At 46.0% G+C, this 20,216-nt stretch overlaps 1 protein-coding gene across 3 annotated transcripts in view; it reads left to right on the forward strand.

The window, feature by feature from the left end:
- The window catches only part of trpm2 (transient receptor potential cation channel, subfamily M, member 2), a 109,971-nt gene extending 95,818 nt beyond the window's left edge, over positions 1-14,153 (forward strand). For 2 of the 3 annotated variants that reach the window (XM_046352112.1, XM_046352275.1), the window contains 10 exons: positions 4,148-4,235; positions 4,329-4,416; positions 4,540-4,706; positions 5,405-5,466; positions 7,146-7,175; positions 7,267-7,353; positions 8,231-8,309; positions 8,498-8,599; positions 10,926-11,042; positions 13,315-14,153. In XM_046352112.1, coding sequence (XP_046208068.1) covers positions 4,148-4,235; positions 4,329-4,416; positions 4,540-4,706; positions 5,405-5,466; positions 7,146-7,175; positions 7,267-7,353; positions 8,231-8,309; positions 8,498-8,599; positions 10,926-11,042; positions 13,315-13,440 — 946 coding nt within the window. In that variant the 3' untranslated portion in view covers positions 13,441-14,153. The remainder of the gene's footprint in view (positions 1-4,147; positions 4,236-4,328; positions 4,417-4,539; positions 4,707-5,404; positions 5,467-7,145; positions 7,176-7,266; positions 7,354-8,230; positions 8,310-8,497; positions 8,600-10,925; positions 11,043-13,314) is intronic. The other variant, XM_046352195.1, reaches the window with a different exon arrangement.
- Positions 14,154-20,216: the final 6,063 nt, after the last annotated feature.

A 20,216-nucleotide genomic window follows, 5' to 3' on the forward strand; every position in this document is an offset into this window, starting at 1 on the left:
CTGCAGCTGTACATAGCCCATCAGTATATAACCCACCCAATCTACCTACCTCATCCCCATACTGTTTTTATTTTATTTACTTTGCTGCTCTTTTGCACACCAATATCTCTACCTGCACATGTTCATCTGATCATTTATCACTCCAGTGTTAATCTGATAAATTGTAATTATTCGCTCCTATGGCCTATTTATTGCTTCCCTCCTCATGCCTTTTGCACACTTTTTTTCTACTGTGTCATTGACTAGTTTATTGTGTTATTGGCTTGTTTATTGTTTATTCCATGTGTAACTCTGTGTTGTTGTTTTTGTCACACTGCTTTGCTTTATCTTGGCCAGGTCACAGGTCTTCGTCCCCAGGGTTAGGATCTGTGTGATTCGGTGTCTTCGTCCCCAGGGTTAGGATCTGTGTGATTCGGTGTCTTCGTGTCATGTTTGTCATTTATTATCATGTCTTGTCCCTGTGCTCCCCATGCTATTCGTTAGGGTCTTATTTGGTTCTTTCCCTCCTTCTATCCCTCTCTCTCCCCCTCCCTCTCTCACTCTCTCGTGTGAGCTGTTCCTATTCCCCTAATCATCATTTAGTCTTCCCACACCTGTTCCCGATCCTTTCCCCTGATTAGAGTCCCTATTTATTCCTTTGGATCCGTTAGGATTCACCATGCTGTGATTGTGTTTCGCCCTGTCCTGTCGTGTTTTTGCCTTCATCAGATGCCCCAGAGCAGTTGTCTCTGATCTGTGTGATTCTGCAGTCTGTCTTCTCTTGTCATTCCCAGACAAGAGGATTTCTGTTATTCTGTTTGGACTTGAATAAACTCTGTTTCTGTTAAGTGTCTTCTATCACCTGTCCTCCCCAGGGTTAGGATCTGTGTGATTCGGTGTCTTCGTCCCCAGGGTTAGGATCTGTGTGATTCGGTGTCTTCGTCCCCAGGGTTAGGATCTGTGTGATTCGGTGTCTTCGTCCCCAGGGTTAGGATCTGTGTGATTCGGTGTCTTCGTCCCCAGGGTTAGGATCTGTGTGATTCGGTGTCTTCGTCCCCAGGGTTAGGATCTGTGTGATTCGGTGTCTTCTTCCCCCAGGGTTAGGATCTGTGTGATTCGGTGTTAGGATCTGTGTGATTCGGTGTCTTCGTCCCCAGGGTTAGGATCTGTGTGATTCAGTGTCCCCCCCAGGGTTAGGATCTATGTGATTCAGTGTCGTCGTCCCCCACCCCCCAGCGTTAGGATCTGTGGGATTCAGTGTCTCCCCCAGGGTTAGGATCTGTGTGATTCAGTGTCTCCCCCAGCGTTAGGATCTGTGTGATTCAGTGTCTCCCCCAGGGTTAGGATCTGTGTGATTCAGTGTCTCCCCCAGCTGTTAGGATCTGTGTGATTCAGTGTCCCCCCAGCGTTAGGATCTGTGGGATTCAGGGGGTTAGGATCTGTGGGATTTAGTTTCAGTGTCTCCCCCCCCAGGGTTAGGATCTGTGTGATTCCCCAGTGTCTCCCCCCAGCGTTAGGATCTGTGGGATTCAGTGTCTCCCCCAGGGTTAGGATCTGTGGGATTTAGTTTCCCCCCCAGCGTTAGGATCTGTGGGATTCAGTGTCTCCCCCAGGGTTAGGGTCTGTGTGATTCTGTTCAACTGTTCAACCTCTTTCATATCGTCCGAGATCCCTAAAGATTGGAAAGCTGCCACAGTCATCCCCCTCTTCAAAGGGAGAGACACTCTAGACCCAAACTTTTACAGACCTATATCTATCCTACCCTGCCTTTCTAAGGTCTTTGAAAGCCAAGTTAATAAACAGATCACTGACCATTTCGAATCCCACCGTACCTTCTCCGCTGTGCAATCCAGTTTCCGAGCCGGTCACGGGTGCACCTCAGCCACGCTCAAGGTACTAAACGATATAACCGCCATCGATAAAAGACAGTACTGTGCAGCCGTCGTCATCGACCTGGCCAAGGCATTCGACTCTGTTTATGAGTTTATGAGTTTTTACAGGGATAGTGCACATTAATCAACGTTTCAGTAAAAGTGTCGGTTTTAGCCAGCTGGCAAATTTTCAACCGCAGTCACTGTGCTAACAAACCTCCAAACGAGCTTCAATGCCATTACAAGACTCCTTCCGTGGCCTCCAACTGCTCTTAAACGCTAGTAAAGCCAAATGCATCCTTTTCAAACGTTCGCTGCCCGCACGCCGGATAGCATCACTACTCTGGACGGTTCTGACTTAGAATATGTGGACGACTATAAATACCTAGATGTCTGGTTAGACTGTAATCAAATCTAGAATCATCTTTCTATTTCGCAACAAAGCCTCCTTCACTCACGCCGCCAAACTTACCCTAGTAAAACTGACTATCCTACTGATCCTCAACTTCGGCGATGTCATCTACAAAATAGCTTCCAATACTATACTCAGCAAACTGGATGCAGTCTATCACAGTGCCAACCATTTTGTTACCAAAGCCCCTTATACCATCCACCACTGCGACCTGTATGCTCTCGTTAGCTGGCCCTCGCTTTCATATTCATCGCCAGACCCACTGGCTCCAGGTCATCTATAAGTCGATGCTAGGTAAAGCTCCGCCTTATCTCAGTTCACTGGTCACGATGGCAACACCCACCCGTAGCACATGTTCCAGCAGGTATATCTCACTGATCATCCCCAAAGCCAACACCTCATTTGGCCGCCTTTCCTTCCAGTTCTTTGCTGCCAGTGACTGGAACGAATTGCAAAAATCGCTAATGTTAGAGACTTTTATTTCCCTCACCAACTTTAAACATCAGCTATCTAAGCAGCTAACCGATCGCTGCAGCTGTACATAGCCCATCAGTATATAACCCACCCAATCTACCTACCTCATCCCCATACTGTTTTTATTTTATTTACTTTGCTGCTCTTTTGCACACCAATATCTCTACCTGCACATGTTCATCTGATCATTTATCACTCCAGTGTTAATCTGATAAATTGTAATTATTCGCTCCTATGGCCTATTTATTGCTTCCCTCCTCATGCCTTTTGCACACTTTTTTTCTACTGTGTCATTGACTAGTTTATTGTGTTATTGGCTTGTTTATTGTTTATTCCATGTGTAACTCTGTGTTGTTGTTTTTGTCACACTGCTTTGCTTTATCTTGGCCAGGTCACAGGTCTTCGTCCCCAGGGTTAGGATCTGTGTGATTCGGTGTCTTCGTCCCCAGGGTTAGGATCTGTGTGATTCGGTGTCTTCGTCCCCAGGGTTAGGATCTGTGTGATTCGGTGTCTTCGTCCCCAGGGTTAGGATCTGTGTGATTCGGTGTCTTCGTCCCCAGGGTTAGGATCTGTGTGATTCGGTGTCTTCGTCCCCAGGGTTAGGATCTGTGTGATTCGGTGTCTTCGTCCTCAGGGTTAGGATCTGTGTGATTCGGTGTCTTCGTCCCCAGGGTTAGGATCTGTGTGATTCGGTGTCTTCGTCCCCAGGGTTATGATCTGTGTGATTCGGTGTCTTCGTCCCCAGGGTTAGGATCTGTGTGATTCGGTGTCTTCGTCCCCAGGGTTAGGATCTGTGTGATTCGGTGTCTTCGTCCCCAGGGTTAGGATCTGTGTGATTCGGTGTCTTCGTCCCCAGGGTTAGGATCTGTGTGATTCGGTGTCTTCGTCCCCAGGGTTAGGATCTGTGTGATTCGGTGTCTTCGTCCCCAGGGTTAGGATCTGTGTGATTCGGTGTCTTCGTCCTCAGGGTTAGGATCTGTGTGATTCGGTGTCTTCGTCCCCAGGGTTAGGATCTGTGTGATTCGGTGTCTTCGTCCCCAGGGTTAGGATCTGTGTGATTCGGTGTCTTCGTCCCCAGGGTTAGGATCTGTGTGATTCGGTGTCTTCGTCCCCAGGGTTAGGATCTGTGTGATTCGGTGTCTTCGTCCCCAGGGTTAGGATCTGTGTGATTCGGTGTCTTCGTCCCCAGGGTTAGGATCTGTGTGATTCGGTGTCTTCGTCCCCAGGGTTAGGATCTGTGTGATTCGGTGTCTTCGTCCCCAGGGTTAGGATCTGTGTGATTCGGTGTCTTCGTCCCCAGGGTTAGGATCTGTGTGATTCGGTGTCTTCGTCCCCAGGGTTAGGATCTGTGTGATTCAGTGTTTTCGTCCCCAGGGTTAGGATCTGTGTGATTCAGTGTCTTTGTCCCCAGGGTTTGCACCATAACAGAGCTGCTACAGAGGGAGGAGGCCACAGGGTCGGTTGCTTTAGTGAAGAGATTGACCAGACTGGAGGAGCAGGTATTGACCCCCACATCACTTTACCCATCACTCTGACTTACTGTGTTTATAACGTTTTAAACACATTCAGGACTATTGTTATCACTTCTCCAGGTCTCTCAGTCAGCCAGAGCTCTCCAGTGGATCATGGACACCCTCAAAGCTCAGGGTCTACACTCTAAAGAGGAGGCTCCACAGCTGGGTGAGGTCCTGATTTCTGGAGTAGAACATTATTCCCCCTCTCACTGGACTGTTTCCGTAGATACAGTAAATACTGTAGATAGATAGCTGTATTTACATGTTGTCCTATGTGTAATCTATCTAGCCTCACCTGGTAAGCTGAAGAGGTCTGAAAGTGAACCCAATGAACCCCATAGACAAGAGAAGACAGAGAGAGAGAAGACGTTTTACCATGTCAACGCCCGGCGTCTGGACTACCCTGACAGTACCATCCCTCGCTTCCCTGTTCTTGAGGAGAAGGTGCCCTGGGAGGTGCCTGACTAATGTTATAACTCCTAGAGCAGAAGGTGCCCTGGAAGGTGCCTGGCTTAAATAACCTAATAGGAGAAGGTGCCCTGGGAGGTGCCTGACTAATATTATAACTCCTAGAGGAGAAGGTGCCCTGGGAGCTGCCTGACTAATATTATAACTCTTAGAGGAGAAGGTGCCCTGGGAGCTGCCTGACTAATATTATTACTCCTAGAGGAGAAGGTACCCTGGGAGGTGCCTGACTAATATTATAACTCCTAGAGCAGAAGGTGCCCTGGAAGGTGCCTGACTTAAATAACCTAATAGGTGAAGGTGCCCTGGGAGGTGCCTGACTAATATTATAACTCCTAGAGGAGAAGGTGCCCTGGGAGGTGCCTGACTAATATTAGAACTCCTAGAGGAGAAGGTACCCTGGGAGGTGCTTGACTAATATTATAACTCCTAGAGGAGAAGGTGCCCTGGGAGGTGCCTGACTAATATTACCCCATACGTATTATGTTACCTCACAGTAGAGTTACTAAGGCTGTGTTTGAAATCGCACCCTGTTCCTGTAGTTCACTTCTTTTGACCAGAGCACATATGGCACTGTGCAGAAATATGAGCTATTTCAGACAGCTGAGTTACTGCAGTTGAACATCTCATTCTAATGATATTGTTATGTGTTTATTATGGTTTCAGTAAATACATCTCCTCTGTTCCAGGTTGACTTCATCCTTTACAATCCTCCTGTTCTGAATGGAGACAGCCAGGATCAGACAGATGGGTGAGTTGTTTGGGCCACTATCAGACAGATGGGTGAGTTGTTTGGGCCAGGATCAGACAGATGGGTGAGTTGTTTGGGCCAGGATCAGACAGATGGGTGAGTTGTTTGGGCCAGGATCAGACAGATGGGTGAGTTGTTTGGGCCAGGATCAGACAGATGGGTGAGTTGTTTGGGCCAGTATCAGACAGAAGGGGGAGTTGTTTGGGCCAGGATCAGACAGATGGGTGAGTTGTTTGGGCCAGGATCAGACAGATGGGTGAGTTGTTTGGGCCAGGATCAGACAGATGGGTGAGTTGTTTGGGCCAGTATCAGACAGAAGGGGGAGTTGTTTGGGCCAGGATCAGACAGATGGGTGAGTTGTTTGGGCCAGGATCAGACAGATGGGTGAGTTGTTTGGGCCAGGATCAGACAGATGGGTGAGTTGTTTGGGCCAGGATCAGACAGATGGGTGAGTTGTTTGGGCCAGGAGACAGATGGGTGAGTTGTTTGGGCCAGGATCAGACAGATGGGTGAGTTGTTTGGGCCAGGATCAGACAGATGGGTGAGTTGTTTGGGCCAGGATCAGACAGATGGGTGAGTTGTTTGGGCCAGGATCAGACAGATGGGTGAGTTGTTTGGGCCAGTATCAGACAGAAGGGGGAGTTGTTTGGGCCAGGATCAGACAGATGGGTGAGTTGTTTGGGCCAGGATCAGACAGATGGGTGAGTTGTTTGGGCCAGGATCAGACAGATGGGTGAGTTGTTTGGGCCAGGATCAGACAGATGGGTGAGTTGTTTGGGCCAGGATCAGACAGATGGGGGAGTTGTTTGGGCCAGGATCAGACAGATGGGTGAGTTGTTTGGGCCAGGATCAGACAGATGGGTGAGTTGTTTGGGCCAGGATCAGACAGATGGGTGAGTTGTTTGGGCCAGGATCAGACAGATGGGTGAGTTGTTTGGGCCAGGATCAGACAGATGGGTGAGTTGTTTGGGCCAGGATCAGACAGATGGGTGAGTTGTTTGGGCCAGGATCAGACAGATGGGTGAGTTGTTTGGGCCAGGATCAGACAGAAGGGTGAGTTGTTTGGGCCAGGATCAGACAGATGGGTGAGTTGTTTGGGCCAGGATCAGACAGATGGGTGAGTTGTTTGGGCCAGGATCAGACAGATGGGTGAGTTGTTTGGGCCAGGATCAGACAGAAGGGTGAGTTGTTTGGGCCAGGATCAGACAGATGGGTGAGTTGTTTGGGCCAGGATCAGACAGATGGGTGAGTTGTTTGGGCCAGGATCAGACAGATGGGTGAGTTGTTTGGGCCAGGATCAGACAGATGGGTGAGTTGTTTGGGCCAGGATCAGACAGATGGGTGAGTTGTTTGGGCCAGGATCAGACAGATGGGTGAGTTGTTTGGGCCAGGATCAGACAGATGGGTGAGTTGTTTGGGCCAGGATCAGACAGAAGGGGGAGTTGTTTGGGCCAGGATCAGACAGATGGGTGAGTTGTTTGGGCCAGGATCAGACAGATGGGTGAGTTGTTTGGGCCAGGATCAGACAGATGGGTGAGTAGTTTGGGCCAGGATCAGACAGATGGGTGAGTTGTTTGGGTCAGGAGCAGATAGATGAGGAATCCACAGTGTAATTCTTCCTCTGGGACCACATGACATTATTTGTGTCTGTTGTATCCCACTCTGCTTTCCGCCCTCAGATCAGAACCTGATTCTGTAAAGCGTTACAGGTATGAAGACATAACACGTAGAAACAGCTTATAACCATCTTTTAATCCATGTGTTTTGTTGCCTAATATCAGTCATCTCTAACGTGTGTAGAAACCCAGGAGGCAGGACAGGAATGAAAGGAAAAGGAGCACTGACCTGTCTGGGTCCAAACCTGATCCTGGACCCTGTCCTCACACGGTACGAGGCTCCACAGATAGATAACAGCTTAATATGCATTCCAAATGGCACCCTTTTCCCTATATGGTGCACTACATTTAACTAGAGCCCTATGGGCCCTGGTCAATAGTAGTGCACTACATTTAACTAGAGCCCTATGGACCCTGGTCAATAGTAGTGCACTACATTTAACTAGAGCCCTATGGGCCCTGGTCAATAGTAGTGCACTACATTTAACTAGAGCCCTATGGGCCCTGGTCAATAGTAGTGCACTACATTTAACTAGAGCCTTATGGGCCCTGGTCAATAGTAGTGCACTGCATAGGGAATAGGGTGCCATTTGGGAAAGAGTCGTAGTTTAGTTAGCTAGAGGATAAAACTCTCTGAGGAGAATAAACCATGTGTAGTTGATGGATAGTGTGTTGTTTCAGTGTACTCTGTTGTTGTTGATTTACTGAGAGCTCTGCTCCAATAGTTTATAATATTATAATAACCTGTTGTTGTTGATCTACTGAGAGCTCTGCTTTAATAGTTTATAATATTATAATAACCTGTTGTTGTTGATCTACTGAGAGCTCTGCTTTAATAGTTTATAATATTATAATAACCTGTTGTTGTTGATCTACTGAGAGCTCTGCTTTAATAGTTTATAATATTATAATAACCTGCTACTGCTTGCTAATAGTTTATAATATTATATAATAACCTGTTGTTGTTGATCTACTGAGAGCTCTGCTTTAATAGTTTATAATATTATAATAACCTGTTGTTGTTGATCTACTGAGAGCTCTGCTCCAATAGTTTATAATATTATAAATAACCTGTTGTTGTTGATCTACTGAGAGCTCTGCTCTAATAGTTTATAATATTATAATAACCTGTTGTTGTTGATTTACAGGTGGAGAGACAGTGAGAGATCTGCTCTGGAGTTCCTGGCGGTCTGGGACCAGGAGGATGGGCTCTGGACACTACCTGGGGTGAGTACAGAATGGACAGAATGTACAGTATGTGGACTCTTGTGTGCTTTGATAAATATCCTTTTACAAATAATGGAATAATCATCTCTATCCTCTATTTGAGGAAGCTTGGAGATCGAGGTTCTATTACATGAACTTAAATCCGAGAGTGTTGAATCCTACTGACAAACTCTTCTGTTTCCTTCAAGGGTCCTGTCCAATCAGACGAGCCCCTGCCAGACAGATTACTGAGGATTATGGGACAGAAGATCTATGACAGGATCAAAACTAAGGTGGTAGAGGTAACCAAGGTACACCTGACTGGCTCCTCAAGCTTAATAAAAGCCCTATATCTACTGTCAGTGGTAGTTGTGGTACCATGAAACATGACCACAGATTCTACTGTATACTACAAGCACCAAACCGTTAATGTAATAAATATATGACTTTACAATGACAGTCTCTCATGTTACTGTTCTAGTTAGTAGCTGTGCTAGTCAAATCAAATTCAAACAAGTCCAAGTGTATTTGTCACGTGCACAGGATACAGCAGGTGGATACAGCACGGTGGAATGCACTAACACTGAGGGCTCTATTCAATCAATCTATTACAGCACTAACACTGAGGGCTCTATTCAATCAATCTATTACAGCACTAACACTGAGGGCTCTATTCAATCAATCTATTACAGCACTAACACTGAAGGGCTCTATTCAATCAATATATTACAGCACTAAAACTGAGAGCTCTATTCAAGCAATATATTACAGCACTAACACTGAGGGTTCTATTCAATCAATCTATTACAAGCACTAAAACTGAGGGTTCTATTCAATCAATCTATTACAGCACTAAAACCGAGGGCTCTATTCAATCAATCTATTACATCACTAACACTGAGGGTTCTATTCAATCAATATATTACAGCACTAAAACTGAGAGCTCTATTCAATCAATCTATTACAGCACTAACACTGAGGGCTCTATTCAATCAATCTATTACAGCACTAACACTGAGGGCTCTATTCAATCAATCTATTACAGCACTAACACTGAGGGCTCTATTCAATCAATCTATTACAGCACTAACACTGAGGGCTCTATTCAATCAATCTATTACAGCACTAACACTGAGGGCTCTATTCAATCAATCTATTACAGCACTAACACTGAGGGTTCTATTCAATCAATCTATTACAGCACTAACACTGAGGGCTCTATTCAATCAATCTATTACAGCACTAACACTGAGGGTTCTATTCAATCAATCTATTACAGCACTAACACTGAGGGCTCTATTCAATCAATATATTACAGCACTAACACTGAGGGCTCTATTCAGTCAATCTATTACAGCACTAACACTGAGGGCTCTATTCAATCAATATATTACAGCACTAACACTGAGGGCTCTATTCAATCAATCTATTACAGCACTAACAATCAATATATTACAGCACTAACACTGAGGGCTCTATTCAATCAATCTATTACAGCACTAACACTGAGGGCTCTATTCAATCAATCTATTACAGCACTAACACTGAGGGCTCTATTCAATCAATCTATTACAGCACTAACACTGAGGGTTCTATTCAATCAATCTATTACAGCACTAACACTGAGGGCTCTATTCAATCAATATATTACAGCACTAACACTGAGGGCTCTATTCAATCAATCCATTACAGCACTAACACTGAGGGCTCTATTCAATCAATCTATTACAGCACTAACACTGAGGGCTCTATTCAATCAATCTATTACAGCACTAACACTGAGGGTTCTATTCAATCAATATATTACAGCACTAACACTGAGGGCTCTATTCAATCAATCTATTACAGCACTAACACTGAGGGCTCTATTCAATCAATATATTACAGCACTAACACTGAGGGCTCTATTCAATCAATCTATTACAGCACTAACACTGAGGGCTCTATTCAATCAATCTATTACAGCACTAACACTGAGGGCTCTATTCAATCAATCTATTACAGCACTAACACTGAGGGTTCTATTCAATCAATCTATTACAGCACTAACACTGAGGGCTCTATTCAATCAATATATTACAGCACTAACACTGAGGGCTCTATTCAATCAATCTATTACAGCACTAACACTGAGGGCTCTATTCAATCAATCTATTACAGCACTAACACTGAGGGCTCTATTCAATCAATCTATTACAGCACTAACACTGAGGGTTCTATTCAATCAATATATTACAGCACTAACACTGAGGGCTCTATTCAATCAATCTATTACAGCACTAACACTGAGGGTTCTATTCAATCAATCTATTACAGCACTAACACTGAGGGCTCTATTCAATCAATCTATTACAGCACTAACACTGAGGGTTCTATTCAATCTGTATTGCTGAAGCATTACAGATTCCGCCTTAGAAAGGAAAAGGTCATTTCAGAATGAGCTGACAAATGCAGCGTTCACCGTGAATGCAGTCTCCGCTAACGTGGGAATAATGCCTTTAAAAGCTGTAATGACTATAACCAGCGATCTGATTGAATCCGGGCCTAAGTCAGAAAACAGCAAAAACACTACTGGTCAATACCAGTGCAGGGATACTGGTGATAGCTGTGGTCAGTTGCTGTACCTGTGTCCTGCAGGTCCACGAGGGCTACGTAGACGACGTCAGGAACACAGACGATGCCTGGGTAGAAACTACAGTCCTGAACATCCATCTAGACAGGAGAAGTCTACTGATGGCTGATATCAACCACATGGTGAGAACACACACACGGCACCACTTCCCCTATAACATCTATATCCTATCCTTACAGAACACACACACGGCACCACTTCCCCTATAACATCTATATCCTATCCTGACATAACACCATATTCCACAACACTTCCCCTATAACATGCTATATCCTATCCTTACAGAACACCAAACTCCAAAACACTTCCCCTATAACATCTATATCCTATCCTTACATAACACACACATGGCACCACTTCCCCTATAACATCTATATCCTATCCTTACAGAACACACTCACGGCACCACTTCCCCTATAACATCTATATCCTATCCTTACATAACACACACACGGCACCACTTCCCCTATAACATCTATATCCTATCCTTACAGAACACACTCACGGCACCACTTCCCCTATAACATCTATATCCTATCCTTACAGAACACACACACGGCACCACTTCCCCTATAACATCTATATCCTATCCTTACATAACACCATATTCCACAACACTTCCCCTATAACATGCTATATCCTATCCTTACAGAACACACACACGGCACCACTTCCCCTATAACATCTATATCCTATCCTTACAGAACACCAAACTCCAAAACACTTCCCCTATAACATCTATATCCTATCCTTACTTCCCCTGGTGTTGTGTTCGAGTTATTAGTCTGGGCTGTGGTGCTGGTCCAGTGGGTTAGAGTTAGTAGTCTGGGCTGTGGTGCTGGTCCAGTGGGTTAGAGTTATTAGTCTGGGCTGTGGTGCTGGTCCAGTGGGCTAGAGTTAGTAGTCTGGGCTGTGGTGCTGGTCCAGTGGGTTAGAGTTAGTAGTCTGGGCTGTGGTGCTGGTCCAGTGGGTTAGAGGTAGTTGTCTGGGCTGTGGTGCTGGTCCAGTGGGTTAGAGTTAGTAGTCTGGGCTGTGGTGCTGGTCCAGTGGGTTAGAGTTAGTAGTCTGGGCTGTGGTGCTGGTCCAGTGGGTTAGAGTTAGTAGTCTGGGCTGTGGTGCTGGTCCAGTGGTTTAGAGTTAGTAGTCTGGGCTGTGTGGTGCTGGTCCAGTGGGTTAGAGTTAGTAGTCTGGGCTGTGTGGTGCTGGTCCAGTGGTTTAGAGTTAGTAGTCTGGGCTGTGGTGCTGGTCCAGTGGGTTAGAGTTAGTAGTCTGGGCTGTGGTACTGGTGCAGTGTGTTAGGGTTAGTAATCTGGGCTGTGGAGCTGGTCCAGTGATTTAGAGTTAGTAGTCTGGGCTGTGGTTCTGGTCCAGTGGGTTAGAGTTAGTGGTCTGGGCTGTGGTGCTGGTCCAGTGGTTTAGAGTTAGTAGTCTGGGCTGTGGTGCTGGTCCAGTGGGTTAGAGTTAGTAGTCTGGGCTGTGGTACTGGTCCAGTGGGTTAGAGTTAGTAGTCTGGGCTGTGGTGCTGGTCCAGTGGGTTAGAGTTAGTAGTCTGGGCTGTGGTGCTGGTCCAGTGGGTTAGAGTTAGTAGTCTGGGCTGTGGTGCTGGTCCAGTGGTTTAGAGTTAGTAGTCTGGGCTGTGTGGTGCTGGTCCAGTGGGTTAGAGTTAGTAGTCTGGGCTGTGTGGTGCTGGTCCAGTGGGTTAGAGTTAGTAGTCTGGGCTGTGTGGTGCTGGTCCAGTGGGTTAGAGTTAGTAGTCTGGGCTGTGGTACTGGTGCAGTGTGTTAGGGTTAGTAATCTGGGCTGTGGAGCTGGTCCAGTGATTTAGAGTTAGTAGTCTGGGCTGTGGTTCTGGTCCAGTGGGTTAGAGTTAGTGGTCTGGGCTGTGGTGCTGGTCCAGTGGTTTAGAGTTAGTAGTCTGGGCTGTGGTGCTGGTCCAGTGGGTTAGAGTTAGTAGTCTGGGCTGTGGTACTGGTGCAGTGGGTTAGAGTTAGTAGTCTGGGCTGTGGTGCTGGTCCAGTGGGTTAGAGTTAGTAGTCTGGGCTGTGGTGCTGATCCAGTGGGTTAGAGTTAGTAGTCTGGGCTGTGGTGCTGGTCCAGTGGTTTAGAGTTAGTAGTCTGGGCTGTGGTGCTGATCCAGTGGGTTAGAGTTAGTAGTCTGGGCTGTGGTGCTGGTCCAGTGGGTTAGAGTTAGTAGTCTGGGCTGTGTGGTGCTGGTCCAGTGGGTTAGAGTTATTAGTCTGGGCTGTGGTGCTGATCCAGTGGGTTAGAGTTAGTAGTCTGGGCTGTGGTGCTGGTCCAGTGGGTTAGAGTTAGTAGTCTGGACTTTGTGGAGCCGGTCCAGTGGGTTAGTACTATAAAGTGTAGTATGAATACTATATGTTTTCTCCCCTCCAGGCTGAGAATACCGTGGGCTGTGTGGAGCTGGTCCGGTGGACGGAGGTGAGCAGCAGAACCAGGATGTGTTCTTACCAGAGAGATGCTCTGAGACGGGTGGCCGAGCTGCACCAGAGGACCTTCTAACTTCACAAGAGTACCTTCTAACTTCACAAGAGGATCTTCCAGCTGCATCAGAGGACCTTCCAGCTGCATCAGAGGACCTTCTAGCTGCACCAGAGGACCTTCTAGCTGCACCAGAGGACCTTCTAGCTGCACCAGAGGACCTTCTAGCTGCACCAGAGGACCTTCTAGCTGCACCAGAGGACCTTCTAGCTGCACCAGAGGACCTTTTAGCTAGAAAGAGGACCCACAATGTACTGTTTAGGGTACTGTTGAGATACACTGTACTGGTTAGAGCACTGTTGAGATATACTGTACTGTTTGGAGTACTGTTGAGTTATAATAATGTATGAGACATGTAGGAGAACTATATATAAATCACATTTTATTGGTCACATACACGTGTTTAGCAGATGTTACTGCGGATGTAGCGAACTGTTTATAAATATGTCTTCCTTCACTGTGAGATACTATATGTATATATTTGATAGGCCTTAATAGTACATATAACGTAATGTAGTGTATACTGTTTAATGGAAGTTCAGATTAAAAGAGGACAGAATGTTGTGGGAAATTAATTTCCTGTATTACCAAATGAGGAGAGTTACAAACCACTCACCAGTCAGAGTTATACTTAAACTTGCCCGACTAGCATCACCACACTGGATGGTTCCGACCTTGAATATGTGGACACCTATAAGTACCTAGGTGTCTGGCTAGACTGCAAACTCTCCTTCCAGACCCATATCAAACATCTCCAATCGAAAATCAAATCAAGAGTCGGCTTTCTATTCCGCAACAAAGCCTCCTTCACTCACGCTGCCAAGCTTACCCTAGTAAAACTGACTATCCTACCGATCCTCGACTTCGGCGATGTCATCTACAAAATTGCTTCCAACACTCTTCTAAGCAAACTGGATGCAGTTTATCACAGTGCCATCCGTTTTGTCACTAAAGCACCTTATACTACCCACCACTGCGACTTGTATGCTCTAGTCGGCTGGCCCTCACTACATATTCGTCGCCAGACCCACTGGCTCCAGGTCATCTACAAGGCCATGCTAGGCAAAGCTCCGCCTTATCTCAGCTCACTGGTCACGATGGCAACACCCACCCGTAGCACGCGCTCCAGCAGGTGTATCTCATTGATCATCCCTAAAGCCAACACCTCATTCGGCCGCCTTTCGTTCCAGTACTCTGCTGCCTGTGACTGGAACGAATTGCAAAAATCGCTGAAGTTGGAGACTTTTATCTCCCTCACCAACTTCAAACATCAGCTATCTGAGCAGCTAACCGATCGCTGCAGCTGTACATAATCTATTGGTAAATAGCCCACCCCTTTTCACCTACCTCATCCCCACAGTTTTTATTTATTTACTTTTCTGCTCTTTTGCACAAGAATATCTCTACCTGTACATGATCATCTGATCATTTATCACTCCAGTGTTAATCTGCAATATTGTAATTACTCGCCTACCTCCTCATGCCTTTTGCACACATTGTATATAGACTCCTCTTTTTTCTCTACTGTGTTATTGACTTGTTAATTGTTTACTCCATGTGTAACTCTGTGTTGTCTGCTCACACTGCTATGATTTATCTTGGCCAGGTCGCAGTTGCAAATGAGAACCTGTTCTCAACTAACCTACCTGGTTAAATAAAGGTGAAATAAAAAATATATTAAAAAAACTTCACCTTTAATAATACTTATTAAGCTTTTGCAATAGCATTTGACTTTCAACGATTCTCTAATGAAAAGTTGAGAGTGTCAACATAATGGCAACTGAGATCTTTTATAGCAAAGATCCACCCCTCTCAATTTACATGGAAGTCCCACAGATCTCAGGAACTCTTCACAAAGGGCTTTTTACTTTAGAAAGGAGTATCCCATAGCCACATAGCATTAGCTATAAATTATTGTTCAGTTTGTTCTCTAAGACGAGGTTCTAATCTCGTTCCTGCTACTTCATAGTACAAAAACACCAACTCATCCAATGGCATATATCAATTGTCAACTCTAGATACTCCCATCTCAAGAATCCCCCACTCCCGGACAAGCTCACTGAGGGGAGTGAGCCTCTAGGTCATATACTAGGTCAAGATAAGTGCAACATCCAGACACTGCCATACTCCTCCCCCCAATGGGAAAAGGAGGGAGCAACTGGCGCACAGACATTGTGGAGACAATTAATTGGTTCCCCATTAATCACGCCATCCCTTCACATGGTTTTTAAGAAGAAGAAGACAATGTTCCATTCTGTCCTCCTCCCCTTCTGATATTCTGCATAGCATCAGATGGCTTAACAGATACATTCACATATGAAGACAAGCCTGATCTCTCCCCTCTCTGGGCCCCAAGTGACTGAGCCCTAGCTGAGAAGTGCAACTGCCAACCCTATAGTCCAAAGGGAAACATTCTAATGACAAGTATCTCGAATAAGCATATTATCTAAATAAAACATCTTATTTATGTTACCCAACTAATTCTGATTCATCCACCACAATGTACTGACGTATCAGATATAAGCAAGCAAACTCGATTAGACCAGTTAGCCTATAATGAAAACATATGCACATAGTCAAGGTGGGAATTATGGGGGTCTCAGAGATGTTAGCTCCCCTAAATTCAGCAAATGTCAAACTTTGGGGGGGGGGGGGTCTCTAAATAATGCTAATTCAATATTCTCCTAATTCTTTCAAATGTAGTGGTAAATATGTTTTACAGTGGTAAATATGTTTTACAGTGGTAAATATGAAAATAAAAGCTTCCAGATGACACAAACACCCCCTATTTCTGTGGCAGCACTATCCACTCAGTAGTGTTGAATCATTTAAGCTTGACCCCAATATCACTAGTAAACTAGACTACAGCTAGATACCAATATCACTAGACAGCTAGCCTACAGCTAGACACCAATATCTCTCGACAAGTAGCCTACAGCTAGACACCAATATCACCAGACAACTAGTCTACAGCTAGACACCAATATCTCTAGACAACTAGCCTACAGCTAGACACCAATATCTCTAGACAACAAGTCAACAGCTAGACACCAATAACACTAGACAACTAGCCTACAGCTAGACACCAAAATCAATAGACAACTAGACACCTAAATCACTAGACAACTATCCTGCAGCTAGAAACCAAAATCACTAGACAACTAGCCTGGAGCTAGAAACCAAAATCACTAGCCAACTAGCCTACAGCTAGACGCCAATATCACTAGCCAACTAGTCTACAGCTAGACACCAATATCAATAGTCAACTAGCGTACAGCTCGACACCAATATCACTAGACAACTAGCCCACAACTAGACACCAATATCACTAGACAACTAGCCCACAGCTAGACACCAATATCACTAGACATCTAGCAGACAGCTAGACACCGATATCACTAGACAACTAGCAGACAGCTAGAAACCAATACCACTAGTCAACTAGCCTACAGCTAGACACCAATATCACTAGACAACAAGCCGACAGCTTGACACCAATACCACTAGACACCAATATCACTAGACAACTAGCAGACAGCTAGACGCCAATATCACTAGCCTACAGCTAGACACCAGTATCACTAGACAACTCGCCTGCAGCTAGACACCAATATCACTAGACACTAAAATTGCTAGACAACTATACACCAATATCACTAGACAACTAGCCAACAGCTAGACACCAATATCACTAGACAACTAGCCCACAACTTGACACCAATATCACTAGTCAACTAGCCCACAGCTAGTCACCAATATCACTAGACAACTAGCCGAAAGCTAGATACCGATATCACTAGACAACTAGTCTACAGCTAGACACCAAAACACCTGGCAACTAGCCGACAGCTAGACACCAATATCAATTGACAACTAGCCAACAGCTAAACATCAACATCACTAGACAACTAGCCTACAGTTAGAAACCAATATTACAAGACAACTAGCCTACAGCTAGACACCAATATCACTAGACAACTACCCACAACTAGACACCAATATCACTAGACAACTAGCCCACAACTAGACACCAATATCACTAGACAACTAGCCCACAGCTAGACACCAATATCACTAGACAACTAGCAGACAGCTAGACACCAATATCACTAGACAACTAGCAGACAGCTAGAAACCCATACCACTAGTCAACTAGCCCACAACTAGACACCAACAACCTGCCCGCTTGACCCTATCCCCTCCTCTCTTCTCCAGACCATTTCCGGAGACCTTCTCCCTTACCTCACCTCGCTCATCAACTCATCCCTGACCGCTAGCTACGTCCCTTCCGTCTTCAAGAGAGCGAGAGTTGCACCCCTTCTGAAAAAACCTACACTCGATCCCTCCGATGTCAACAACTACAGACCAGTATCCCTTCTTTCTTTTCTCTCCAAAACTCTTGAACGTGCCGTCCTTGGCCAGCTCTCCCGCTATCTCTCTCAGAATGACCTTCTTGATCCAAATCAGTCAGGTTTCAAGACTAGTCATTCAACTGAGACTGCTCTTCTCTGTATCACGGAGGCGCTCCGCACCGCTAAAGCTAACTCTCTCTCCTCTGCTCTCATCCTTCTAGACCTATCGGCTGCCTTCGATACTGTGAACCATCAGATCCTCCTCTCCACCCTCTCCGAGTTGGGCATCTCCGGCGCGGCCCACGCTTGGATTGCGTCCTACCTGACAGGTCGCTCCTACCAGGTGGCGTGGCGAGAATCTGTGTCCTCACCACGCGCTCTCACCACTGGTGTCCCCCAGGGCTCTGTTCTAGGCCCTCTCCTATTCTCGCTATACACCAAGTCACTTGGCTCTGTCATAACCTCACATGGTCTCTCCTATCATTGCTATGCAGACGACACACAATTAATCTTCTCCTTTCCCCCTTCTGATGACCAGGTGGCGAATCGCATCTCTGCATGTCTGGCAGACATATCAGTGTGGATGACGGATCACCACCTCAAGCTGAACCTCGGCAAGACGGAGCTGCTCTTCCTCCCGGGGAAGGACTGCCCGTTCCATGATCTCGCCATCACGGTTGACAACTCCATTGTGTCCTCCTCCCAGAGCGCTAAGAACCTTGGCGTGATCCTGGACAACACCCTGTCGTTCTCAACTAACATCAAGGCGGTGGCCCGTTCCTGTAGGTTCATGCTCTACAACATCCGCAGAGTACAACCCTGCCTCACACAGGAAGCGGCGCAGGTCCTAATCCAGGCACTTGTCATCTCCCGTCTGGATTACTGCAACTCGCTGTTGGCTGGGCTCCCTGCCTGTGCCATTAAACCCCTACAACTCATCCAGAACGCCGCAGCCCGTCTGGTGTTCAACCTTCCCAAGTTCTCTCACGTCACCCCGCTCCTCCGCTCTCTCCACTGGCTTCCAGTTGAAGCTCGCATCCGCTACAAGACCATGGTGCTTGCCTACGGAGCTGTGAGGGGAACGGCACCTCAGTAACTCCAGGCTCTGATCAGGCCCTACACCCAAACAAGGGCACTGCGTTCATCCACCTCTGGCCTGATCGCCTCCCTACCACTGAGGAAGTACAGTTCCCGCTCAGCCCAGTCAAAACTGTTCGCTGCTCTGGCCCCCCAATGGTGGAACAAACTCCCTCACGACGCCAGGACAGCGGAGTCAATCACCACCTTCCGGAGACACCTGAAACCCCACCTCTTTAAGGAATACCTAGGATAGGATAAAGTAATCCTTCTCACCCCCCCTTTAAGATTTAGATGCACTATTGTAAAGTGACTGTTCCACTGGATGTCATAAGGTGAATGCACCAATTTGTAAGTCGCTCTGGATAAGAGCGTCTGCTAAATGACTTAAATGTAATGTAAATGTAATATCACTAGCCTACAGCTAGACAGCAATATAATTAGACAGCTAGACACCGATTTCACTAGACACCAATATCACTAGCTAGTCTACAGAAGGGTAGTCCTAGTGGAGGGTAGACTACCAGCTGCACTGTAGTCCTAGTGGAGGGGAGACTACCAGCAGTACTGTAGTCCTAGTGAAGTGGAGACTACCAGCAGTACTGTAGTCCTAGTGGAGGGTAGACTACCAGCAGTACTGTAGTCCTAGTGGAGGGTAGACTACCAGCAGTACTGTAGTTGTAGTGGAGGGTAGACTACCAGCAGTACTGTAGTCCTAGTGAAGTGGAGACTACCAGCAGTAATATTGTCCTAGTGAAGGGTAGACTACCAGCAGTAATGTAGTTGTAGTGGAGGTTAGACTACCACCAGTACTGTAGTGGAGGGTAGACTACCAGCAGTACTGTAGTCCTAGTGGAGGGTAGACTTCCAGCAGTACTGTAGTGGAGGGTAGACTTCCAGCAGTACTGTAGTCCTAGTGGAGGGTAGACTACTAGCAGCACTGTAGTGGAGGGTAGACTACCAGCAGCACTGTAGTCCTAGTGGAGGGTAGACTACCAGCAGCACTGTAGTGGAGGGAAGACTACCAGCAGTACTGTAGTCCTAATGGAGGGTAGACTACCAGCAGTACTGTAGTCCTATTGGAGGGTAGACTACCATCAGTAAAAAATATATTAAAAAACTTCACCTTTAATAATACTTATTAAGCTTTTGCAATAGCATTTGACTTTCAACGATTCTCTAATGAAAATTTGAGTGTCAACATAATGGCAACTGAGATCTTTTATAGCAAAGATCCACCCCTCTCAACTTACATGGAAGTCCCACAGATCTCAGGAACTCTTCACAAAGGGCTTTTTACTTTAGAAAGGAGTATCCCATAGCCACATAGCATTAGCTATAAATTATTGTTCAGTTTGTTTTACCCTA

The sequence above is a fragment of the Oncorhynchus gorbuscha genome, linkage group LG01, assembly GCF_021184085.1.
Source record: "Oncorhynchus gorbuscha isolate QuinsamMale2020 ecotype Even-year linkage group LG01, OgorEven_v1.0, whole genome shotgun sequence".
Taxonomy (NCBI): domain Eukaryota; kingdom Metazoa; phylum Chordata; class Actinopteri; order Salmoniformes; family Salmonidae; genus Oncorhynchus; species Oncorhynchus gorbuscha.